Source organism: Nyctibius grandis, chromosome 6, assembly GCF_013368605.1.
Source record: "Nyctibius grandis isolate bNycGra1 chromosome 6, bNycGra1.pri, whole genome shotgun sequence".
Lineage (NCBI taxonomy): Eukaryota > Metazoa > Chordata > Aves > Nyctibiiformes > Nyctibiidae > Nyctibius > Nyctibius grandis.
The window spans coordinates 73,700,325-73,722,911 of NC_090663.1; the positions used below are offsets into that span (position 1 = coordinate 73,700,325).

At 40.9% G+C, this 22,587-nt stretch overlaps 1 protein-coding gene across 2 annotated transcripts in view; it reads left to right on the top strand.

Moving 5' to 3' along the window:
* Positions 1-21,031, top strand: part of TBC1D9 (TBC1 domain family member 9) — a 58,109-nt gene extending 37,078 nt beyond the window's left edge. Inside the window, exons 12-21 of one of the 2 annotated variants that reach the window (XM_068402921.1) lie at positions 507-792; positions 1,929-2,058; positions 5,622-5,720; positions 5,841-5,909; positions 7,247-7,487; positions 15,671-15,736; positions 16,971-17,057; positions 17,989-18,063; positions 18,204-18,304; positions 19,359-21,031. In XM_068402921.1, coding sequence (XP_068259022.1) covers positions 507-792; positions 1,929-2,058; positions 5,622-5,720; positions 5,841-5,909; positions 7,247-7,487; positions 15,671-15,736; positions 16,971-17,057; positions 17,989-18,063; positions 18,204-18,304; positions 19,359-20,084 — 1,880 coding nt within the window. In that variant the 3' untranslated portion in view covers positions 20,085-21,031. The remainder of the gene's footprint in view (positions 1-506; positions 793-1,928; positions 2,059-5,621; positions 5,721-5,840; positions 5,910-7,246; positions 7,488-15,670; positions 15,737-16,970; positions 17,058-17,988; positions 18,064-18,203; positions 18,305-19,358) is intronic. The other variant, XM_068402922.1, reaches the window with a different exon arrangement.
* The last annotated feature ends 1,556 nt before the right edge of the window (positions 21,032-22,587 follow it).

Genomic DNA, 22,587 nt, shown 5'->3' on the forward strand with positions numbered 1-22,587 from the left:
ACTGTAGCTCACAAATGCTTGAGATAGTCAGCCTTAGAAATTATTCTTCCTGGCCTGCTTAAGACGCTGATGTTATGGCATAGATATGTATATCACAGGGTTCTCTTGATATAAATCCAAATCCTCACAGACAGTCACCTTGGCCTCCTCCAATAGGTGATGCTGAGGAGTCTTATTCTAATTAGTAATGGTAAGTACTAAGCCATCATATAACTTATGTAGGTGCTAGACCAAATTGACCCTTTGTTAGCTCTTATGAAGTGTATCATTAAAAAAAAACAAAACACCTTATTACAGTTGAATTTGTATGTACAGCTCAGTAGTGGAATAGGATCTGTTATTTATCTGAAAGTGAGCAAAATATGTGTAAGCATCATGTAGAATATTCTTAGGTTTTGTATTTTTATATATGTAGAATATACGTATATATATTTTTCTCCCCTAAATGGTGATGTGGTGAGTTGCTCCCAAATTAATGGACATCCAACCTTTTTTGTTTTCAACAGGAGCATTGGTGGATCAGGGTGTCTTTGAAGAGTTGGCTCGTGACTATGTTCCACAGCTTTATGACTGCATGCAGGACTTGGGTGTAATATCCACCATTTCCCTGTCCTGGTTCCTCACTCTTTTCCTCAGTGTAATGCCATTTGAAAGTGCAGTGGTGGTTGTGGATTGTTTCTTCTGTGAAGGAATAAAGGTGATATTTCAATTAGCCCTCGCTGTCCTCGATGCTAATGTAGACAAGCTGCTTAACTGTAAAGATGATGGAGAAGCCATGACAGTCTTGGGAAGGTATTTATTACAGAAAATAGTGTCTTCATTTTATTTTTCTTTTTTTCTTACTTTTCTGATTTGTGTTCTTCTATGTTGAAATACTCAATTTAAACCAATACATTGCATGTAAATCTTTTACACGCTTGTAGTCCCCTTTTACCCAAGTACTCTTTATATTATCTTAAAATAATGTTAAGTGACCAACAAGATATAAATTCTTCTTTCAAGACATTCAAATAAACTTTCCAAACCAGGTTATAGAAACTTATTTTTGATTGATTATTTTAGTTGATTACATGGTTTTTGTTACTTCATCTTTTGCCTGCTACCTTTTAAGTGCTGCTAAGAAAAAGCCTTGATCTCAAGGGAAATTGTTTTGGGAATGGACTAACCAGAACTCAGAAGAATTAGGTAGGCTCTTGAATGAATAGATTTCAGTGAAACAGGAGGCTGATAAGTAGACTGGATTGAGTCATTTAATACAAACACTCAGTAGTATTAGTAACCTGTGATTTCCTTGTGTTTGCTAGTAGTGTTTAGTTTTCAAGATGCTGCTGAAACTTTGGAATTTTTTTTCCTAATAAGTTTCATTAGTATAGCCGTACTGAAGTCTGTTTTTAATTTCTTTGGGATTAAAGATTATTGTGGTTATGTTTTCTCTGAAGTAAGCCCCAGTGCTTGCTGAGGATTTAAGTGTTCTGCAGCTGCAGGGTAGAAGACACATGATCTACAGCAGCTGCACTGGTGGGATGAACAAGCCCTTAAAGCCCATTGCAGCGAGGCTGGGCAGTAGTAGGACAGGGGCGTGTATAGACTGAAGCACACTGACCCTTGTCCCCATGGTGTCATAATTCCCTTAGCATATTTAAACAGCCAGAAGCAACAAACCTGTTCAGTAAGCCACTCATTTGTGACTAGCTATATTTGAGCTATTTCTTGATAAGGATGATGAATTACTAGGGTTACCTTAGCTCTCTTTGAGAAAACGCAGTGTTAGGATTTGTCAAATTACTGATGTCAAAAATCATGTAGTTAGTAGAGTGGCTTGATTATTTTTACATTGAATAATCTATATGTAACCCTTATTCTATTAACCCACAGGAGGAGGGGGTACAAATGAATCTTGGGTTTCTTATTCCTTTTTTTTTCCCCAGGTATTTGGACAGCGTAACTAATAAGGACAGCACTCTTCCACCCATTCCTCATCTTCACTCACTGCTCAGTGATGATGTAGAGCCTTATCCTGAGGTGGATATCTTCAGACTGATTAGGTCTTCCTATGAGGTAGGATAGGATTTCTTAACAGGAACTTGCCAACTCACACTAGTTCTGCTTTACAGAGGAATTTGATAATTCTATAGTTTGGCTTTGCTTGGAACTGAAAGAACATAAAAGAAATACAGACACACTCAGAAGTCTGAAATGGGGCAGGGGAGAGGGGTTAGTCTTTCTTTTTCTTTTAACCAAAACTTTTAATTGGAGCTGTTTTGTATAGAACGCTGCAGCATCAAATGAGAGCAGCCCACAACCAAAAAGTGATTTACAAACAAAAGGCTCAACTTATAATTCAAAAAAATGTTAATTCTCATCTAAGTTTTTTTCATGCTTTTCCAAACTGAAATATTGGTGAAATCTATATGATTTCAGAAGACCTTTCTATTATCAGTGGAACTTTGTTTCTTTTTACCTTTTATTTTTCAGCAAGTGCTGATTATGACCATAGATCACTAGCTTCTGTATTATCACAAAAGCTAAAAAAATTTCAAGTGAAAGGAGCTGGTAATAACTAATATCTGTAAAGCACAGGACAAAGCCTGCAAAAAACCCTAAAATTTGCAAACCAGTTTCACTGTCCTTAAATTTTAAAAATAAGCCATTGGTTAAAATACGCTTGATGATTACACTGACATATTAATTTTTTATAAAAATTAAAGAGTAACTTTAAAGAGATATTCTCCTTAATTTCCTTTTTTCCTTCCATTGACATGCAGGATAAATTAGTATTTTTAGTTCAAGATGTAGGTTCATACTCAGCAATACAACAGCTGTTTCAGAGGCACTTCCTATGTCCCTAAAACCTCCTTGGTTTAATAACATGATCTCTGCTGAACAAGGAAGTAGATAGTCCTTAGTGTGTTCTATGCTGAAGGGCAAACTGAGTCAAGTTAGATGTATAGTTCTCCTTCACACAATGTTAGAATGGGGAGAAGGATGTTTATGTGAAATTCTGTTTCCCTTGTATTTTTCTGATTTCTTCATCATGAAGACAGCTTGCATTGGCTTAACTGCTTTTAGATGAATAACCTGATTCCATGCAGAGCCAATCTGTCTTTTTTGGAGCTTCTGCAGCACAGAACCTTGTAGCTCCTCCTAGATAAATAACCAGCTGTACTCCAGTGTAATTAGGCAAAACAAATAGCATGGGGAGCAAAGAACTGTAAGGAAAGCAGGAGTTGGTTGCAAAGGGAGAATTAGTTTCAGGAGAGTCGTTGTTGTTGGTTGATTTGATTATTTTAAAAAACCCAACAATTCAATAGTGAACTATAAAGATAAAAAAAACTTCAAGGCAACTGTTACTCAATGACTGTTAATCAATTAGTTGTGTCAGCCCAGTCAGGGCTGGGAACTCACTGCAGCTACAAAGAGTGAAATATCAAGTAAGTGAGTATATCTTTCCTATTTTTAGAGTTCAAGATGTTAAAGGTACTTGTTGGGTAACCATCTATCCTTAATCTTCTAGACATTTATTGTTTACAAAAAATAGGAAGACCTACAACTGAAAAAAATGCTTTTTCTTGGAGTCCTTTCCACTATCTCAAACACACACACACCAGCCCCAAGGCAGGGAAAACCTTTTCCCTGTAGACTGTCCTATGATATTTGTCATGGGAGCGTGATGAGTCTGAAAACTTGGTGAAGGCGCGGCACTGGCAAAAGTACAGTATTTGGATCGTTCTGTGGAGAGCTACTTTCTGTCATGCTCTGTTTCTATCCAGCTCTTAGGTAATCATGTCAGATGCATATATGAGAAGTCTCCAGTGAAAGCTGAAGTGATACAGAGGAATTTTTTGGTAATTTAGCAATTAGCACCCCTCTCTGATGATATTGAACTGACTTTCAACTTTTAAAAGAGAAACATTCTTGAAAAAAGAGAATATATATAACAAGTACATTTTACCCTGCCAGTAATTTTTTCATTTACTGAAAATACTTTTTAGTAGGAAATCTCTTTTCATTCAATTTTGCAATTAATTCAGAAGCCATAGAGCCTGGCATTATAATAATTACAATAGAAGTGACTGAAATAATGCATAATCACTACAGCTTTAAAAGCCTGTGCATAGCTCACTAGCTGTCAATGGAGTGTAGACTCAGATATTCAAAGCTGTTATGTGCTTAACTCCTTTGATTTGTGCATTAGTTAATTTGGAAAAAAAATAAGCCTTAAACACTTAAGCTGCATCTATAGTAATATCTGGATCGAACTAAACAACTGACACTCAAAGGTCTGTGCTGTTGAAAGGCTTGATACAGTTTTGACCTAGAACAAGAGACTTGCTTCCAACAATTCCTTGTATGATTTGAAAGTTAACATGGGCAAGGGACCATTCTCAGAAGGTAGTTGCATGCAGCCTTCCTTTTCTGTAGGCTACTTGAGTCTTAATTGTATGAATGTGAACAGACTGTCTCGTTCGGCCTTTGGACCATTTAATAAGCCCCGATCACTGGAATAGATGTGGCCTCAGAGCCGCAAAAGACTTCTCTTTTCAATGTTTTGTGACCTCTGTGATGCTTGATATTCATGGATGTTTATCTAGATTCCATTTTTTCAAGAGACTTCTTTATTTGCAAAACATTCCAAGTACATAAAATATCTTTTTACTCCTGAGGTACATGATAAAGGTGCACAGCTTTACAGATAAAAGCAGCTTTAGCAGCTAGCATTCTTGTGCTAGCACACAAGAATGTGCTAGCAAATTATGACCTGCTTATATAGATGCACTTGCACTGGAAATATAAATCCATCCTCTATGAAAGTGTATCTTGCCACCCCCTTTTAGTTTTACATGTGGCATACTTGTCATCTGGCGTTATTGTTCCTGCTGGTCACCTGTGCATTTCGAAGTATGTTACAAGTGTTTTCTTGATGGCAAAAAAACTTCTACTTGTAGTTCACAAAAATACAACTTAGGGATTAGGCATTCCTCTACATATGAAAACATGGAATATTATTCCTAATAGGTTTTCCTCTAGGATGCTTCTGTAGTATATGCAGGAGCTCCCTGAGACTGTTATGTGCATTGTGGAAAAAAAACTTCTGAAAATAAGACTTGGGCACTTCAGAGAATCATCTTCTTAATGGAAGTTGCATTCTCGATGCTTAGTTTCAGATCCTCATGAACGTAAGGACTGCTAAACTGTCTCAGCCATTAGAGATCCAGTTAGTCGAAATATCTTCTCTCTCTGTAGCAATTAAGAGATATTCCAGGACAAGCTGAAATAAAACCCTGCAGAAGGAGTTATGAAACAAGCTACTAATAGAGGTTTACCAAGCAAGAAATTTCTGACTACTGAGATTGTGGTTTGAAATGTGAGGATTTGTAACTTAATAAGACCTTTCAACTAAATGAAAATGAGTTATTGAGGAAAAATAAAATCTAGTGATATATTCCTAAAGTCTTTGTAACTTTGTCATGTGTTAGAAAAATGCCTTAACAGCAGTTTTTTAAATATACCATTTGTGGTATATCACATAATTAAATTAATTTCTCAAATACATTAAAGGCATGCTAAGTATTCCAAGTATTAATACACAGACTATCCTGTACGTCTCTTTCTCTTTTAAGAAATTTGGAAGTATCCGAGCAGATTTAATTGAACAAATGAGATTCAAACAAAGGCTGAAAGTTATCCAAACCCTTGAAGATACTACAAAGCGCAATGTGGTAAGTACTGAAATATAATGTTCTTTGCAAAGATGAAGGTCAGTCAGTTTCTGAAATTTAAATTAGCTTTTCAATGAGACAAGGGTTAAAATCCGTAACTGTTATGTTATGTTTCAAAAGGTACGAACTATTGTGACAGAGACTTCTTTTACTATCGATGAGCTGGAGGAACTGTATGCTCTTTTCAAGGTAAAGCTAAGTGAAGATAAGATCATGTGCCTGCAGGAAATGCAAACGTTTATTTTTGATATGGGACTGTTGTCTTTTCTGAAGACCAGGTTGAGTCTGTGAGTTACTTACTATCAGGTATCTTAATACAAACTTGAATTAGCTGCTGTATTATTGAATATACAAAAAAACCCCAACCAGCTTTTAAACGCTCAGGAAATAGGTAATTGACTAAATGATTTGTCCATGGAAAAAATGAATATATTGATGAAAACTATTATAATGAAAAAGTGAATAGATAGAGGCATTTGATCAGTCTTTAGAAACTAACGTATGTCTCTCCCTACCTGACCCAAGTTTTTGAATTTAGCACAGAAATACCTTTATTCTATTAGCTCAGACAGTTACTACTTCCATATCACAACAGCTGATTTTTGCCATTGATAATGCTTTAATGCGTACTGTATTACGTGGAAATTTAGTGTCACAAAATGGTATGTCTTTGTAAGTTGATTGTACAGCAGTACCATTAGATCCACAAATATAAAGGTGAGTGGTTCAAATGCTTTAGCTTCACCTTCATGCACAGTGCTGTAAAACAAGATACTTTCTTCCTCTGTTTTGTTATAACAGATTTTTTTGGTATACCATGAATAATTTATTTCCTTTCAATTACCTATCTGTAATGTCAGGTTTTACAATTGTCCAAATCCTGCAGTGCCTTCTTTCAGTCTTCCATGGAGTCAGTGAGACCAAGTCAGACAGTCTGCCCCGGTTGATCACTGTACAGTGCAAGGATCTCTTTCTCTAAGCTGCTGAACAGTTTTGAATTAGATTCCACCAAAATCAGCTCCAGAACTTTCACTGACCTCAGTAAGACTGAAAGAGTAGGACTTTATACAGTATTTTGGAGACTATACAGTTCAACAAAAAATATTTCAAATAAACAGCTATTTTCATATACTCTGAAATTAAAGATTTCCTGAGAGTCCCCTTTCTGACTTGACTGTATGGTGAGGTTGAAAGGAGTGACTAAGCACAACAAGCCTGTGTATATATGCAAGTCGCAGCTACTTACTGTTCTGTTCAAAACAGGTATTTCATGTTTCATCTACCTGCGAGGCAGAAAAAGTTTTGCTTTACCTTCTTTTTTTATAGAGGGATGTCTTTTTGTGCTGGTTAGAGGAGAAACCTCTTGCCAGAAGTGCAAGGGCTAGGTAGGTGGAAATACACCTGCTAGTCTTGTGGTGTTTTATGAATGCGTATGTATGAGTTGTTTGAATTTTTTTTTTATCGTTGATAGCAATAAGTTGTTTACAGAGATGATGACAATCTCACAGTATTTGCCTTCTGTTCAGGCAGAACATCTGACTAGCTGCTACTGGGGAGGAAACAGCAATGCTATTGACCGGCATGATCCCAGCCTGCCTTATCTGGAGCAGTACCGTATTGACTTCGAGCAGTTCAAGGGGATGTTTGCTCTCCTCTTTCCTTGGGCGTGTGGAACTCACTCAGATGTATTAGCTGCACGCTTATTCAGGCTTCTTGATGAAAATGGAGACTTGCTCATCAACTTCCGTGAATTCGTCTCTGGGCTAAGTAAGGAGACTTCACAGCACTCTCAAAGTGATCTGACCAAAATAGTTTGTTTCTAAAGGGGATCCAGTCCTTCAGAAACACAAATGTTATATTAGCTATCAGATAATGAGTTTGAGTTTGATATATGCCAATTTGCATAAGTCACTCCTTCCTAAAGGGAACTGAGGGCCCAATATGCAGAGCTGACCCCCATCACAGGGAGGTCTGCAGTCTGCCTGGAGGCCAAATCAGGGATATCACCAGGAAACTCCCCAACCTGGTGAAGGCCACAGACTACTACCCCCTGCTGATCTTCCAGACAGGTGGGGAAGAAGCTGCATCCCGTAGTCTGAGGGGGATGAAGAAAGACTACAAGGCCCTAGGACGGTTGGTGAAAGAGTCTGGGGCACAAGTTGTTTTCTCCTCCCTCCTTCCATTTTCAGGTGATGACATGGGATGGAATAGTAGGATTCTCTCTATAAATGCCTGGCTACGAGACTGGTGCTACAGGCAGGGCTTTGGGTTCTTTGATAATGGCTGGTTTTCTAAGACACCAGGCGTGACGGTAATACATGGGAAAGGTTTATGTCGTAGGGGCAAAAGGGTTCTGGGACAGGAATTAGCAGGGCTCATTCGGAGAGCTTTAAACTAGATTCGAAGGGGGATGGGGTGGTAGCTGGGCTTGCACCACTGGGGCAACGCTCTAGTGTTGAGGTAGACCAGGAGGCCACCCATCCCCCTAGGGTGAAACCGGTGTGCCCAGCTCGCTCCCTGAAATGCCTGTACACCAATGCACGCAGCATGGGGAATAAACAGGAGGAGTTAGAAATCCGTGTTCGGTCGGGGGGCTATGATCTAGTGGCAATTACAGAGACTTGGTGGGATGCCTCGCATGACTGGAATGTGGTCATGGATGGCTATGTCCTGTTCAGGAAAGACAGGCCACTAAGGAGAGGTGGTGGAGTTGCTCTTTATGTGAGTGAGCAGCTAGAATGTATTGAGTTCTGTCCAGGGGCGGATCAGGAGCGAGTTGAGAGTTTGTGGGTGCGAATTAAGGGGCAGGCTGGCAGGGGTGATACTGTTGTGGGTGTCTATTACAGGCCACTGGATCAGGATGAGGAGGGTGATGAGGCCTTCTACAGGCAGCTGAGAGCAGTCTCGCAATTACAGGGCCTGGTTGTCATGGGGGATTTCAACTACCCTGATATTTGCTGGGAGGCCTACTCAGCCAGCCATCCCCAGTCCAGGAGGTTCCTCCAGTGCATTGATGATAACTTTCTGATGCAAATGGTGGATGAGCCAACTAGGAGAGGAGCGCTGCTGGATCTTATCCTCACTAACAAGGAGGGTCTGGTTGAAGCGGTGAAGGTTGAGGGCAGCCTTGGTTGTAGTGACCATGAGATGGTAGAGTTCAGGATCTCATGTGGCAGGAACAGAAGCTAGCAGAATCGCAACCCTGGACTTCAGGAGGGCCAACTTTTGGCCTTTTCAAGCAATTGCTAGGGGAAATCCCATGGGACAGGGTACTAGAAGGTAAGGGGGCCCAAGACAGTTGGTTAGCATTCAAGGACTGCTTCTTCCGAGCTCAAGCTCAGAGCATCCCAGCAGGTAGGAAGTCAAGGAAGGGTACCAGGAGACCTGCATGGTTAAACAGGGAACTGCTGGGCAAACTCAAGTGGAAGAAGAGGGTGTACAGATCGTGGAAGGAGGGACTGGCCACTTGGGAGGAATATAAGTCTGTTGTCAGAGGATGTAGGGAGGCAACTAGGAAAGCTAAGGCCTCCTTGGAATTAAACCTTGCAAGAGAGGTCAAGGACAACAGAAAGGGCTTCTTCAAATACATTGCAGGTAAAGCCAACACTAGAGGCAATGTAGGCCCACTGATGAATGAGGTGGGGGCCCTGGAGACAGAGGATAAAAAGAAGGCAGAGTTACTGAATGCCTTCTTTGCCTCTGTCTATACTGCTGGAGGCTGTCCTGAGGAGCCCCGGACCCCTGAGGCCCCAGAAGAAGTCAGGATAGAGGAGGAATCTGTCTTGGTAGATGAGGGCTGGATCAGGGACCAATTAAGCAACCTGGACGTCCATAAATCCATGGGCCCTGATGGGATGCACCCGCGGGTGCTGAGGGAGCTGGCGGAAGTCATTGCTAGGCCACTCTCCATCATCTTTGCTAAGTCGTGGGCAACGGGAGAGGTGCCTGAGGACTGGAGGAAAGCGAATGTCACTCCAGTCTTCAAAAAGGGCAAGAAGGAGGACCCGGGTAACTATAGACTGGTCAGCCTCACCTCCATCCCCGGAAAGGTGATGGAACAACTTGTCCTTGGTGCTGTCTCTAGGCACATCAAGGATAGGGGGATCATTAGGGGCACTCAGCATGGCTTCACCAAGGGGAAGTCATGCTTAACCAACTTGATAGCCTTTTATGAGGATGTTACCCGGTGGATAGATGATGGTAAAGCTGTGGATGTGGTCTATCTTGATTTCAGTAAAGCGTTTGACACGGTCTCCCACAGCATCCTCGCAGCTAAACTGGGGAAGTGTGGTCTGGATGATCGGATAGTGAGGTGGATTGTGAACTGGCTGAAGGAAAGAAGCCAGAGAGTGGTGGTCAATGGGACAGAGTCCAGTTGGAGGCCTGTGTCTAGCGGAGTCCCTCAAGGGTCGGTACTGGGACCAGTTCTATTCAATATATTCATTAATGACTTGGATGAGGGAATAGAGTGCACTGTCAGCAAGTTCGCTGATGACACAAAACTGGGAGGAGTGGCTGACACACCGGGAGGCTGCGCAGCCATTCAGAGGAACCTAGACAGGCTGGAGAGTTGGGCGGGGAGAAATTTAATGAAATATAACAAGGGCAAGTGTAGAGTCCTGCATCTGGGCAAGAACAACCCCATGTATGAGTACAAGTTGGGGACAGACCTGTTGGAGAGCAGCGTAGGGGAAAGGGACCTGGGGGTCCTAGTGGACAGCAGGATGACCATGAGCCAGCAGTGTGCCCTTGTGGCCAAGAAGGCCAGTGGCATCCTGGGGTGTATTAGAAGGGGTGTGGTTAGCAGGTCAAGAGAGGTTCTCCTCCCCCTCTACTGTGCCCTGGTGAGGCCGCATCTGGAGTATTGTGTCCAGTTCTGGGCCCCTCAGTTCAAGAAGGACAGGGAACTGCTAGAGAGAGTCCACGAAGATGATTAAGGGGGTGGAACATCTCCCTTATGAGAAGAGGCTGAGGGAGCTGGGTCTCTTTAGCTTAGAGAAGAGGAGACTGAGGGGTGACCTCCTTAATGTTTATAAATATGTAAAGGGCAAGTGTCATGAGGATGGAGCCAGGCTCTTCTCAGTGACATCCCTTGACAGGACAAGGGGCAATGGGTGCAAGCTGGAACACAGGAGGTTCCACATAAATATGAGGAAAAACTTCTTTACGGTGAGGGTGACCGAACACTGGAACAGGCTGCCCAGAGAGGTTGTGGAGTCTCTTTCTCTGGAGACATTCAAAACCCGCCTGGACGCGTTCCTGTGTGATATGGTCTAGGCAATCCTGCTCCAGCAGGGGGATTGGACTAGATGATCTTTCGAGGTCCCTTCCAATCCCTAACATTCTGTGATTCTGTGATTCTGTGACACCTCACATACATGTGTCCCTGTGTGAGGGGAAGGTATCACACCTCACAGTATGTGCAGTGACAGATACTACCTATAGTACTTCTGAAATCAATAACTGAGACTGCAGACTAAAAGATAGAGCAGGATGGAAGTCACCTGAAAGGGAGGAAGTGGAGGTGCAGGTCAGATAGGGAGGCTGAATGTTGTTAATGGAGACTACGGCCCATGCAAGTCTTGAAGAAGCAAGATTTCAAGACATGAAAGTCAGTATCACAACAAAGGGAACATGCAAGCCCCAGGATTAACATGAAGAAGCAAAGATGAGGCAGAAGCTGGCCACCTCTTTTTTGAATATAGCATTGAATTATTCCCTGTAAGTGACCAACATCTCACCATCTATCGTGTTATTTCATGGCAACCTGGTGTTTCCTCCAGCTATACATTTTGATCCTTTTTGAGAGAGAAAAGGTTTCCCAATCTGGCTTTCAGTGACTCATTGTAACAGTACTACTAAGCATCAGGCCTCCAAGCGCAGCCTTGCATTAAAACCTCCGGACAGCAATGGTAACTCCTGTTCTCTCGCTGGTGCAAAGTAACTACATGACAGCAAAACTGATTGCATGCCTCCCCTTCACACCACCCAGACCAACAGTGCTTCCTGGGATGCAGTTCTCAATTGTATTTGAGGGACTGTTTGCCGGGTAACACTTAACGGCCTTTTGAGACATGACCCATGGATTAACTACTCTTGTTGCTTACAGGATGCTGTTAATAACAATCAACCAGTTATTGGTGGAGACAGCATTTTTTAGAACCAATAATGAGTAATAAGAACAAGAACAGTGTTGAGCACTGTAAACAGAAATGAATGTAAAATGCACGAACGTGGCTATAAGCTAATGCGACTGAACTAAAATCTTCAGTGGGCTTAAACAGTCAAAGCTGCTCATTCTGCAAAACCACATTTTTTCAGAAACTAAGCCCAATGTGGCATAGCTTGAAAATTTTTTTTGAAAAGCCAACCCTCCCAACCCCTTTTTTAGTTTAAGCAGCACATGAATGGTAGCAAGGACAACAGTCAACAAAAACAACATGGAATTTGTTTGAGCATATTTTACCATGCCCCAAGACTTTCAAAAATTCCACAGACATCACCTGCTTCCCTCTGCCTCAGTAACCCTAGGTGCCTTGGCTAGGAAAATCTCCTAAATGAGGAATGTCTTCTCTTGGAGCAAGATGTGTCTGCTCAACAGGAGACTATGTTGCCTTTTCCTTGTGGCTGTCCCAGAAAGCAGGGTCAGAGGAGATGACCTGTGGGCACCATTCTCTCTCTTCTTACTGTGTTGAAACAGCAGTATTGGACTCTGGCCCTGGTTACTCAAGTCTTATCTTTCCTAAAGGAAGCGTCCTATTCAAGTACTTCCTAGGCATGGCCCATCTCAGAGGGTGCTTGTTGACAGTGGAAGCAGCCATGGCACCTGAAGCATTTCTGTTTCACAGCTCTCTCTTTCAATGGCCTTATTCCATGTAGCCATAAGGATTTGTTTCCTCGAAGGCTCTCTTTGATGCCACTGACTCCTCCTAGGAGCTCTGTGAAGAGGAGGTGTGCTGTGTGTCTCAGCAGGGGCTTGTGGCCCTTTCTTCTCTGTCAGCATGAAATCTTTAGGATATGAGAGCGCTGTAATTGCAACTGGGAATCTCCATTTCCTTTTCATAGCCCCTGCAGCAAATAGCTCAAGAACCTCCTACTTCAGATGCCTCTATAGCCTGAGCTGAGCAAGATGGAACAACCTGGCATATTATTCTGTATATTTACTCTGTGTTGTGCTACTGCAAGTTCAAATAAAGGAATGATCTTGATTAATTTGCTGTAGGAGTTGTGCTGCTCAGAAAGGGTTGTCAGCCTTGGTTATGAGCTCTTTGGCATATTCACTCATGAAGATCACCTGCACCCCCACATGACACTATTATAGCATGTCATTTGTTGACTCAGGATCCCAGTAAGCTAGACAGGTTTCCATATAGACTCAAAGTGGCCCCCTGCCTCCCATAGAGGTTTTGCAATACTCCCTTCTCAGAGCATGCATCTGTTCCACCTCTCCAGTGACTGCTGATGACTGCAGCACTCACCACAGCGTTGTGCAGAAGTCAACACCACGAAAACTGTCTCTCTCAAGGAGTACCTGAGTATATATTTTTTTTTTCTGAAAACAGCTCTTTTCCAAGCACAGGTTGTAGGAGGATGTTCAGAAAGCACAGTGTTAACCTCACCACTTCTCTGATCCTTTCCGGGAGCTAAATGCTGAACAAACATGCTGCACCCCTCCACCTGTGTTCAAGAGAGGGGCAACTGAAGCCAACACTTTTATGTTGCTGAGTTTTAGATTAACAGAATAAAGTTCTAACCTGTTTAATTACTTTGTTAATGGCCTCAAAGAAGACGGGGGGGAAAACTCTGCACATATGACGTTATGCCCAGAAAAGACTTGACACCTGCATAGTGTTGACAGAAGGAGGACAGTCAGAAAGGGGGTTGGTGAAGGTTGTGCCATGAAAAGGGGTGTACTGGTCAAGCCCCGAGAGGGGTAAGAGCAGGTGTGTGTGAGGACATTGGTTGCAGTGTGAAGGTGACAGCTTTCACTGTTGCTGTTTCAGGCAGAAAGATTCAAATGGTGCAGTCATGCTCTCTTCCAAGCAGTTTCTTATCTCACCACAAGTAAATTTTAAACTTCTGGATAAAAACTGATGATGCATCATCTGAGACCTGTACTGCAAAAAGACAAGACTTGTTGAAAGTTGTTGAAGATTTTAAGACCCGTGACTCCAGAGTGCTGGGAAGGAAGTATTTCTGACTGGGACTAAGAATGGTCTTACTACCTCCCTAGTGCTATTCACAGGCCTTCAGCAGGGTCATCTGCTTTGCTGTTCAGGGATGCAGGGGCCGTGCAGGAGGCCACTGAACTCTGGGCTCTCCTATGAAATTATCCCTGTACCACAGCATGCAGGTCAAAATGCTGGCCTGAGCTGAGTTATCCACCCATACAAAGGTCTCCCCTAACTCTCCATAATAGGGGCACATCTACCAGCGGTCCATTCCTCTTCTGTTGTCTTTATGAATGTAACCTAAATTTTTTTTAATTGTTCAGTACAGCATCAGTCCTCAGATCTTGGGTAGCCTGCTGCAGCTAACTGTCAGGCGGTTCCTGCAACTTGCCAGCAGGCTGTTCTTCCCTTTGTAAAACTTTCTGACCTCTCCTGGGAGAGACCCAGAGGATTGTGTCTGAGAGAGTCCAGATAATATCTTTGGTAGACTTGTCCTGCATTGTATTGTCTTCATTCATGTATGTTTTGAAGGAAAAAAGGGCCTGGCATTTGGAAGCACACACAGATTCATCTCAGGCGAAAAGCAAAAAGCAGTAGCAGTTGAGCTTTTTTAGTCCTGTTCACATCTGGGAACAGGGAGAGGAACAAGCCTACATGTGTCACCAGATATCCTGTGCCCTGAATCCTATTTTGGTGAACGCATCCCTAGCCGTTGCTGAAGGATGCAGAACTGTAGCCCATTCTGTGCTTTGGTTATTTCATGTCACCTTTAGCAATGGGTCACTTCATGTGGTACCTGGGTGCATAACCTAAGATGTCGTTTCACCAGAAGGGAAAGCATTATCTGCATGGTGTGGTACACCAGATAGGAACATAAGGAGGTTTTGTGCTTAAAAAGGACCAAGTTGAAAGCAAAATGGCTAACGCAGATGTACTCAGTTCTTTGGCCTAACATCTGTGTTTATTGTAGTCTTAAGCGTTACTGTAGACTCTGATTGTTAGTATTTGCCAAACCACACTTCGAGTTTGCATAGCAGAGGTAAGTTGACACGGTAGCCTGTAAGGTAAGACAAATCTTTGCGTAACCTAATTAAGGAAGGTTAATTAATTTGTTTATGAATTACATGTCATAACAAAGAAGTCTGATTATCAGCTATTTCAGTGCTTTAAAATTAACTAAAATCCATTTAATTAATTGGAAGGAGGGGCTACAATAGACCACTTGGATTTCATACAGCTAATTCTAATGTAGACCAGAAAGGAATAGGAATGGAGGTGGATACATCACTAGAAAGTATTGCCTGAACATCAGTATAGCCTGTGGCTAAGCTGTGATAAAATGCTGTTTACTTGAATTTCTCTCTCTTTTTTGGTAAATATCTTATAGTTCTAAATCATGTGATGTTATTATTGGATCCTCAGATCAGAAAGTTTGAAGTCCACACAAAAAAGGTCGTCTTAACTTTCAGCTGGAGGCCTTTCTGGGTGCTAATGTGATGATCATAGATTATTTTTGAGTATTATAAAATAGACATTTAATGAAGGACCCGAGGCTGAAGTACAAAATTCAGGGTAAAGTGGTCTGTGTTCTCTTGCTATTTCTACTGCAGACCGTATGACCTTAAAAGTCAAATGACTGCCTTATGATCTCATGCTGTAAAGGCAGTACAGTGCTTCCCAGAGTGAATGTAGCAGCTTCTAAAGCAAAATGTTGTAGCAATAATAAATAGAATGGCATTGAATGCTGAGTATTAACACACTGTATTTAATGCTGTTTAGGTGCAGCATGCCACGGAGATCTTACAGAGAAGCTGAAGCTACTGTATAAAATGCATGTTTTGCCTGGTAAGTAAATGATGGTAAAATAGCTGTCATCTTATTGAGAACAGAAATTTGGAGCAGGGTTGTTTATGACTAGCTTTCTCAATTAAAAATTGATTTGTGGGAATTATTGTAGCTGTTTATGCAGCAGTAAAATAAGAGAGCTTCTACCATAACCAGGAATGGATTTGGAAAGTCTGAAAGCACCCATGCAGTCCTCTATTGCTCTGGCCACAAACACCCGTTTATGTGTGTCTCTTGCCTGTTTAGATGGGGTTGGTGGCTTCCCCCATGCATAATAAATACAGTGTTCTTCAGCATTTGTTACCATAATGCACTTTATTTAACAGTGAAACTAGCTTAAAATGTTCCTGCATGCACTGGCTACTCTTCTGTCCCCAGGCTTTCTTCTTCATTTCCCCTCTGGGCCGATACAACTGTTTGCAGAGGGAAGCTCCAGATCATTTCATAGATGTGTTTTCCAGGGAGCTGTACAAACTGTTGGACTCAGCTAAGTGAGAAAGGCAGTTTAGGGTGGAGAGGGGATGGAAACATCTCAAAACAGTTTTGCCCCTGAAGAGAGTTATGACCTGGAACTATATCCTCTCTGGCTTGTCACATGTGTGCCATAAAGAACCGATTGCTGTCCTCACTGAATTTGCGATACTGTTTGAGTAGTTTAATTCCTGTGCACATTTACATTCTCTGGTAAAGGTATCTAAAAGCTTTGAGAGGACATTAACCTTCATGTGCTTTGAACATGTGTCCCTGATTTTTCCCTGCTGGCTTTGCTGGAGGTAGACTTGAGTGATTCACTAATTTAACTGGAAAAAAATACAATTTTATTGAACTGTGAGAGAAGAGATCTATTTTTAGGAGTGCAGCTTCTGGTATTTGGGGACTGGTAAGTTCATACCAAATCATGACAGACTGTTTCCAGCTAGGAAAGGGTTCATACCCTGCTTAGGACATGCTAAGCTGCACAGAAGAATGTAATGGAAATAGACATGGGAAGATGGGCAAGCCAGCCTCTGAAGGCACACAGCTCCTTGTTAGTCAGACAGTATTGGATATCGGGGAGGAGACAGTCCAGGTCCAGTTGTTCATCTCCCATGAGCTGAAAAGAGATGATTCCTAACCCATCACATTACACTTCTACTTCTAGAAACTGACATTCTAAATATATCAATGGAAATATGTTCTAGTTTTTAATTAAGGGGTGGAATTTTTAATGAAAGAATTTTATTATATTGCTTAGATCCATCCCCTGAGCAAGAAGAGCCAGACTCTGCTTTTGAAGCTACTCAGTACTTTTTTGAAGACATCACACCAGAATGTACACACGGTAGGCGTCCCTTGTCTCAGACATGAAAAGACGAGGTAATGCATTTCAAACAACTTGTCGTCTTGGGAAGCTACTTTTTTATTGGATTAAACTTTGTAAGTGAAGTATTCTCTGTAAAAAAAAAAAAAGCGTGTAGTCTTTGTATATAGTTTGATATCCTTAGAGGTGCAGGTATGTGTACACTAAGAACTCCCCTGGATTGCGCATTGCAGAAGTACTCTCAGAATAATGTCATCAGTGTGTTGCAATAGAAGTAATTTTGTGATAAGTGCAGCATATATGCCTTGATGGAGAATGAGAACAAATATATTGGCTTTCAAGATATATTTGGATCAGAACTTAAAATATTCTAAAAAAACTGAAGCCAAAAGATGTATCAAAATGTAGTTCAGCAGTTTGGAATCTTGTTGTGCCCTAATGAGAGCCTGGGTCTCATCGCTGTTGTCTTAAATGGCATTCTCTTTCTTGAGATATTTGATGTTAAGTTTCTCTCTGATTCAAGAAAAATATTGCCCATCCTTCAGCTTACAGGGGGAAGGAAGGTTGTTTGAAAATACAGATAAAAATTAATAGACTAGAGATAGTGGTTTTAAGTCCTGATAGACAAAAGAAGATGCACTAATATAATCACCACACATATATCATGCTAGAAGCTGTTTGTGTTGTGGTAACATGACCTAATCATTCTACGACACAAATAAAACCTAAGATGGTCCCTGTCTTAATATTTATATTAATAGTTATATGGAATTTGTCAGCAGATTTAAGAATGAGCAGAAATCATCATTTAGTCCTATCATTTTATTCTGCATGTTCTGCAGTGTAAACATGCAGAAAAAAATATTCTTTATTTTGCACTGTACACCTGAAAAGCATGTATGTATCTAAAACCACGCTGATCTCTCTCTCCCCCCACCCCTCCACGTCCTAGTTGTTGGCCTAGACAGCAGGAACAAACAAGGAGTAGACGATGGGTTTGTTACAGTGAGTCTGAAAACAGACAAAGGTATGCATGCTGTCTCCATTTGAATTACATCTTTCATTTCTTGTAAAGATGCTCCTTTTGAAAATGGAAAAAAAAAAAGTATTAATTTAAGGCTTCTTCCTGGACTTTTCCTGCATCTCTGGGTCATTTGTTGACAATAGGCAAGAAGAGCTCACAAGAGAATCGAAATTATCTTAGAATGTGGAGCCAAGAGAATAAATCCAAAGCAAAAAACACAAAGGACTTGCCCAAACTGAATCAGGTACTTCTGCTGACACTTACTTATTTTTCATTAACTTTAAACGTTCTTCACACACCTAGAAATACTCAATAGATTAACACTCAATAAAGGTTTTATTGTGAGGCAGATACTTTTGTTACCAGAGCAGCAGTCAGCTGATTACAGAAGTTAGTTGTTTTCAACATACTGTAACTGGCATTCAGCTCCCAAAACATCCTAAAAATGAGATACACACATATAGGAATGAGAACATATTATTTTGATCTCTAGACAAAGGGTGATATGACACTGAGTATCACCAGCTAGCTCATAATTACCTGATACACATTACCTGGAAGAAGCATTTTATGTTTTGTAATTTATACTGTCAGTCTCGTTCCCCTTAGATCCGTAGCTGCTAAGGAGGAGGAGATCCACTGGGACAGCTGTTTCCTCCAGAGCATGTAGGGAAGGTTTATTCCCTGTAGAACAATGCTTCTTACTTAAGGTAGCCCAAAGCAAATCTCCTTCCTATTTAATTTGTGAGTTTTGAATTCTAAAAGGCTCACATCCAAGTTACCACTGTCAATTAAAAGAGTGCTGCAGCACTCTTATTTCATTTCTCATTGCTTCTCATGAGTTTTATCAGACCCCTAGTTATACTTAGCATTATTCCTACGAGAAAATCCACCAAAATGAATGCTAAGTGTCTCACTGCTCACCCTCTGTTGCCCTCCTATGGCTGCAGAGAAATAAATTTGTCATGTGTTGGAAGAAACATCCAAAGGTTTATTCTAAATAGCTTTGAAAGAGGCAACACATCTGGCCATGGTCTAGTTGACAGGGTGGTGTCAGGGCAACGGTTGGACTCTATGATCCCAGAGGTCTCTTCCAACCTGGTTGATTCTATGTTCTATAAAGGCTGTCCAGTCATAGAAAACGCTTTCTAGACTGCACCTAGATGATTTCCACTTTCAGTTCAATCACAGAAACTATTGTGTCATACCTCCATTCCAGACTTTTTGAACTGATTTAGTAGATCTCAGTCTGATTTGTTTCCTGCTCTCTCATTCATGTTTCCTCCCTCCATGTTTAGGGACAGTTCATTGAACTGTGCAAGACAATGTACAATATGTTCAGTGAAGACCCCAACGAACAAGACCTGTACCACGCTACCGCTGCGGTGACAAGCTTGCTTTTGGAGATAGGTGAGGTTGGTAAGCTCTTCGGTGTGCAGCCCACGAAAGAGACAGACAGCAGCAGTAACAATTGCAGCAAAACTATTCAGAGCGAGCTGTTTCAGAAGAAAGAGCACCAGCAGTACCCCCTCGAACAGCACAAGCCGTTCCAAAGCAGCCTCATCACCAACGATGAGGAAGCCGTTTGCACTGACAGCACCCTGGGCATGCAGATGGAAGACATTAAGCTCGAAGACTCTCCCAGGGACAACGGAGCCTGTTCTTCCATGCTCATTTCCGATGATGATACAAAAGATGATAGTTCGATGTCCTCCTACTCAGTACTGAGCGCAGGTTCGCATGAAGAAGAAAAGCTGCACTGCGAGGACATCGGTGAAGACACCGTTTTGGTGCGGAGCAACCACCACACCACTTCTCTTCGTAGAAGCACTAGCATTGACAGAGACTGGGCCATTACCTTTGAACAATTTTTAGCCTCCCTGTTGACTGAGCCAGCGCTGGTTAGGTACTTTGACAAGCCCGTATCCATGATGGCTAGGATTACTAATGCTAAAAACGTGAGGATGATGGGTAAACCAATAACCTCGGCCAGTGACTATGAAATCTCTACTATGTCGGGATAAAAGGCAGTTGGGTTTTTTATTTATTTTTTTTTATTCTGTATTTATTAGTACCTGGCACAGGCCCTGGTATTTTCAAAACATGATTGTTTTCACTAATGTGAAAATGCTGGGGTGCAAACTTAACTATCTGGAAGTATAATCACTCTTTCTGTGGGAAATGTTACACAAATGCAAATTTTATTCAAAATACAGAAAAAAAAATAAGTTGTCAGTGAAGTGTGTGTATTATTAACCTTGCTGTCAATATAAAATGGTAAAGATTAGTTCTTAATTTCTAAATGTAAACTTAATGCCGATATTTATGTGCATTTTTAAAATAGACATATATACAGATCTGATTCTTGGGAAAAAAATAAAAAAAAAACAGGAAGTACCTAAAATTTAAAGGGACACTGTCAACCTGAATAGGACCTCAGGTGAAATTAAGTTCCAGGCAACATCCCTGAAGGATAATTTTATTTCATATAACTTTTTTTTTCAAAGAGGATAATGGGTTTTAACGTATGCTTCAATTTTATTTTTTTGAATATATAACAGATCACTTCAGTGACACCTGCCTGGCCCCTGACTTCCTCTGCTTGAGGCTGGTGCACCCAAATAAAAGTGAGCAGTCCATCCCAAGCCTAGCTGGCACATCAGGCAAGTGTGGTTAAATGTGATGATTTCTGCTCCCGCAAAAGGTCTTTCTCTGGGTTCAGTGGCCTCTGGCTGCACCAAACCCAGCAGAGAAAAAGCTCTCTCCCAGCTGCGGCCACCAAGGAAGGATCTGCAGCAGGACCCTGCCTGGAGCTGTATTCCTATCCAGTGGACTGGGAAGCGTTGCTGGTGGGCTCCAAAGACAGTGCATGCAGGTCCCAGAACAGATTGGTAGAGTCTCTTTTTAAAAATTGAAAGCTGTTTTTAAAAGTTAAATATATATATATATATATATACCTTCTAAGGCTGGATCTACAGCATATATAGCTTAGCTCTTACAACTAACCTTTACCACCAACCTATTATATCCTTGTTAGATTAAGAAAATAAAAACCTGTATTACATATGTCTTCATTTACAACAGTGTAAAGTAGCAGTAATGAAAAAAATCTACAAGATAATGTAACTGAATGTTTAAGTCTTACTGAGAACACTGTCACTTTATATAAAATGAATAGTATCCTGTATCAACTTACTGAATAATATGTTTAAATGAAAACTGGAGCACCTGCACTTTGAATCCTTGCTTCTTTTATACAGATATTCAGGATTTTTTTTTAATTTTGTTAGCTGTTTTTAAATTCATATTTGTTCAGTTCAGGATCATGCCTACATGCCTAATCTTTATTTGCTGTTTTGAGAATATTTTCTGTAGAATACTGTTGATTTTTTTATACCTCTGTATATTGCATCCATGTAACTTGCAGAGTTTTTAGCAGAAGCTATGTTTAATTCTTTTGTTTTAAAAGAATGCTTTTAAACTGTCAGATGAAGTGGTTTTTAACCACAAATAGGTAATGTGAACAAATAAAGTACACTCTGCACAGATTTGATTTTTAACTATTAAAGTCATGCTAGAAGGAAAAGGAGGTGACTGTGTTTTATTACACGGACAAATGACTTTGGATCTTCAAAACCAGGTTTCAGACCAAAAACATTTGTTGTTTCTATGCCTGGTTTTGTTAAACACTTGAATGTGTTGAATTCCATCTGCAACAAGGAACCCACGCAGGCTTCTCTCACACTACCCAATTTCATTAAACAGTTCTCCCTGCTATGCTCACACTTGGTGACAACAATTGTTACTACTTTTTAAGACCCCCCCCGGGTATTTTATGACCCATCTATGCTTTGCTGTAGCTCACTAGGTGTGCTTTTAAGGCTTTAAATATTGGAATGTTTTTTACAGGGCACTGGTAAGCTGAGATGTCAGCCTCAAAACCATGGCAGTGACAGAACAGACATGGATGTGCTCTAGTCAGTAAATTGTATTTTTGAAACTTACCATCTATTTGTGTGTATATAAAATTAATTTGCAAAACATGGCTATTAATTTCTGAGCACTGCTCATATATCCCTTTTCTCAGTCAGTTTGCTGTTGTTTTTTTTTTCTTTTGCTGGGAGTAGAGTTCTCTATAATTTAGCCATATGTAGATGACATGTAACAGTATGAGAAAGTAATATAATCTTTCTGGATATGAGGCTATACAGATTGGTTTACGTGTGTATCAAATAATGATTTTTGTTTGAAGCTATAATCACCATTTTGAAGAATATGTATTTTAACTTCAGATGCCAAGGCCAGAGCAGGGTGCTTTATTGTAATGCCTGGCAGCTGAATAAGTTATCACAGAAGTCTTCAGCACTATGGATTAACATCCTTAAGCAGACTTTTGACCTTTTTAAGTTTGTAGATCCCTAAAATATTTATCTTTTAGATGTCTGTCATGGTAAAGTGAATTGAAGCCTATCAGCAAGCTTCCACCCACCCCTAGAGGTGCACAGACCACAGATGAAAAACATTTCT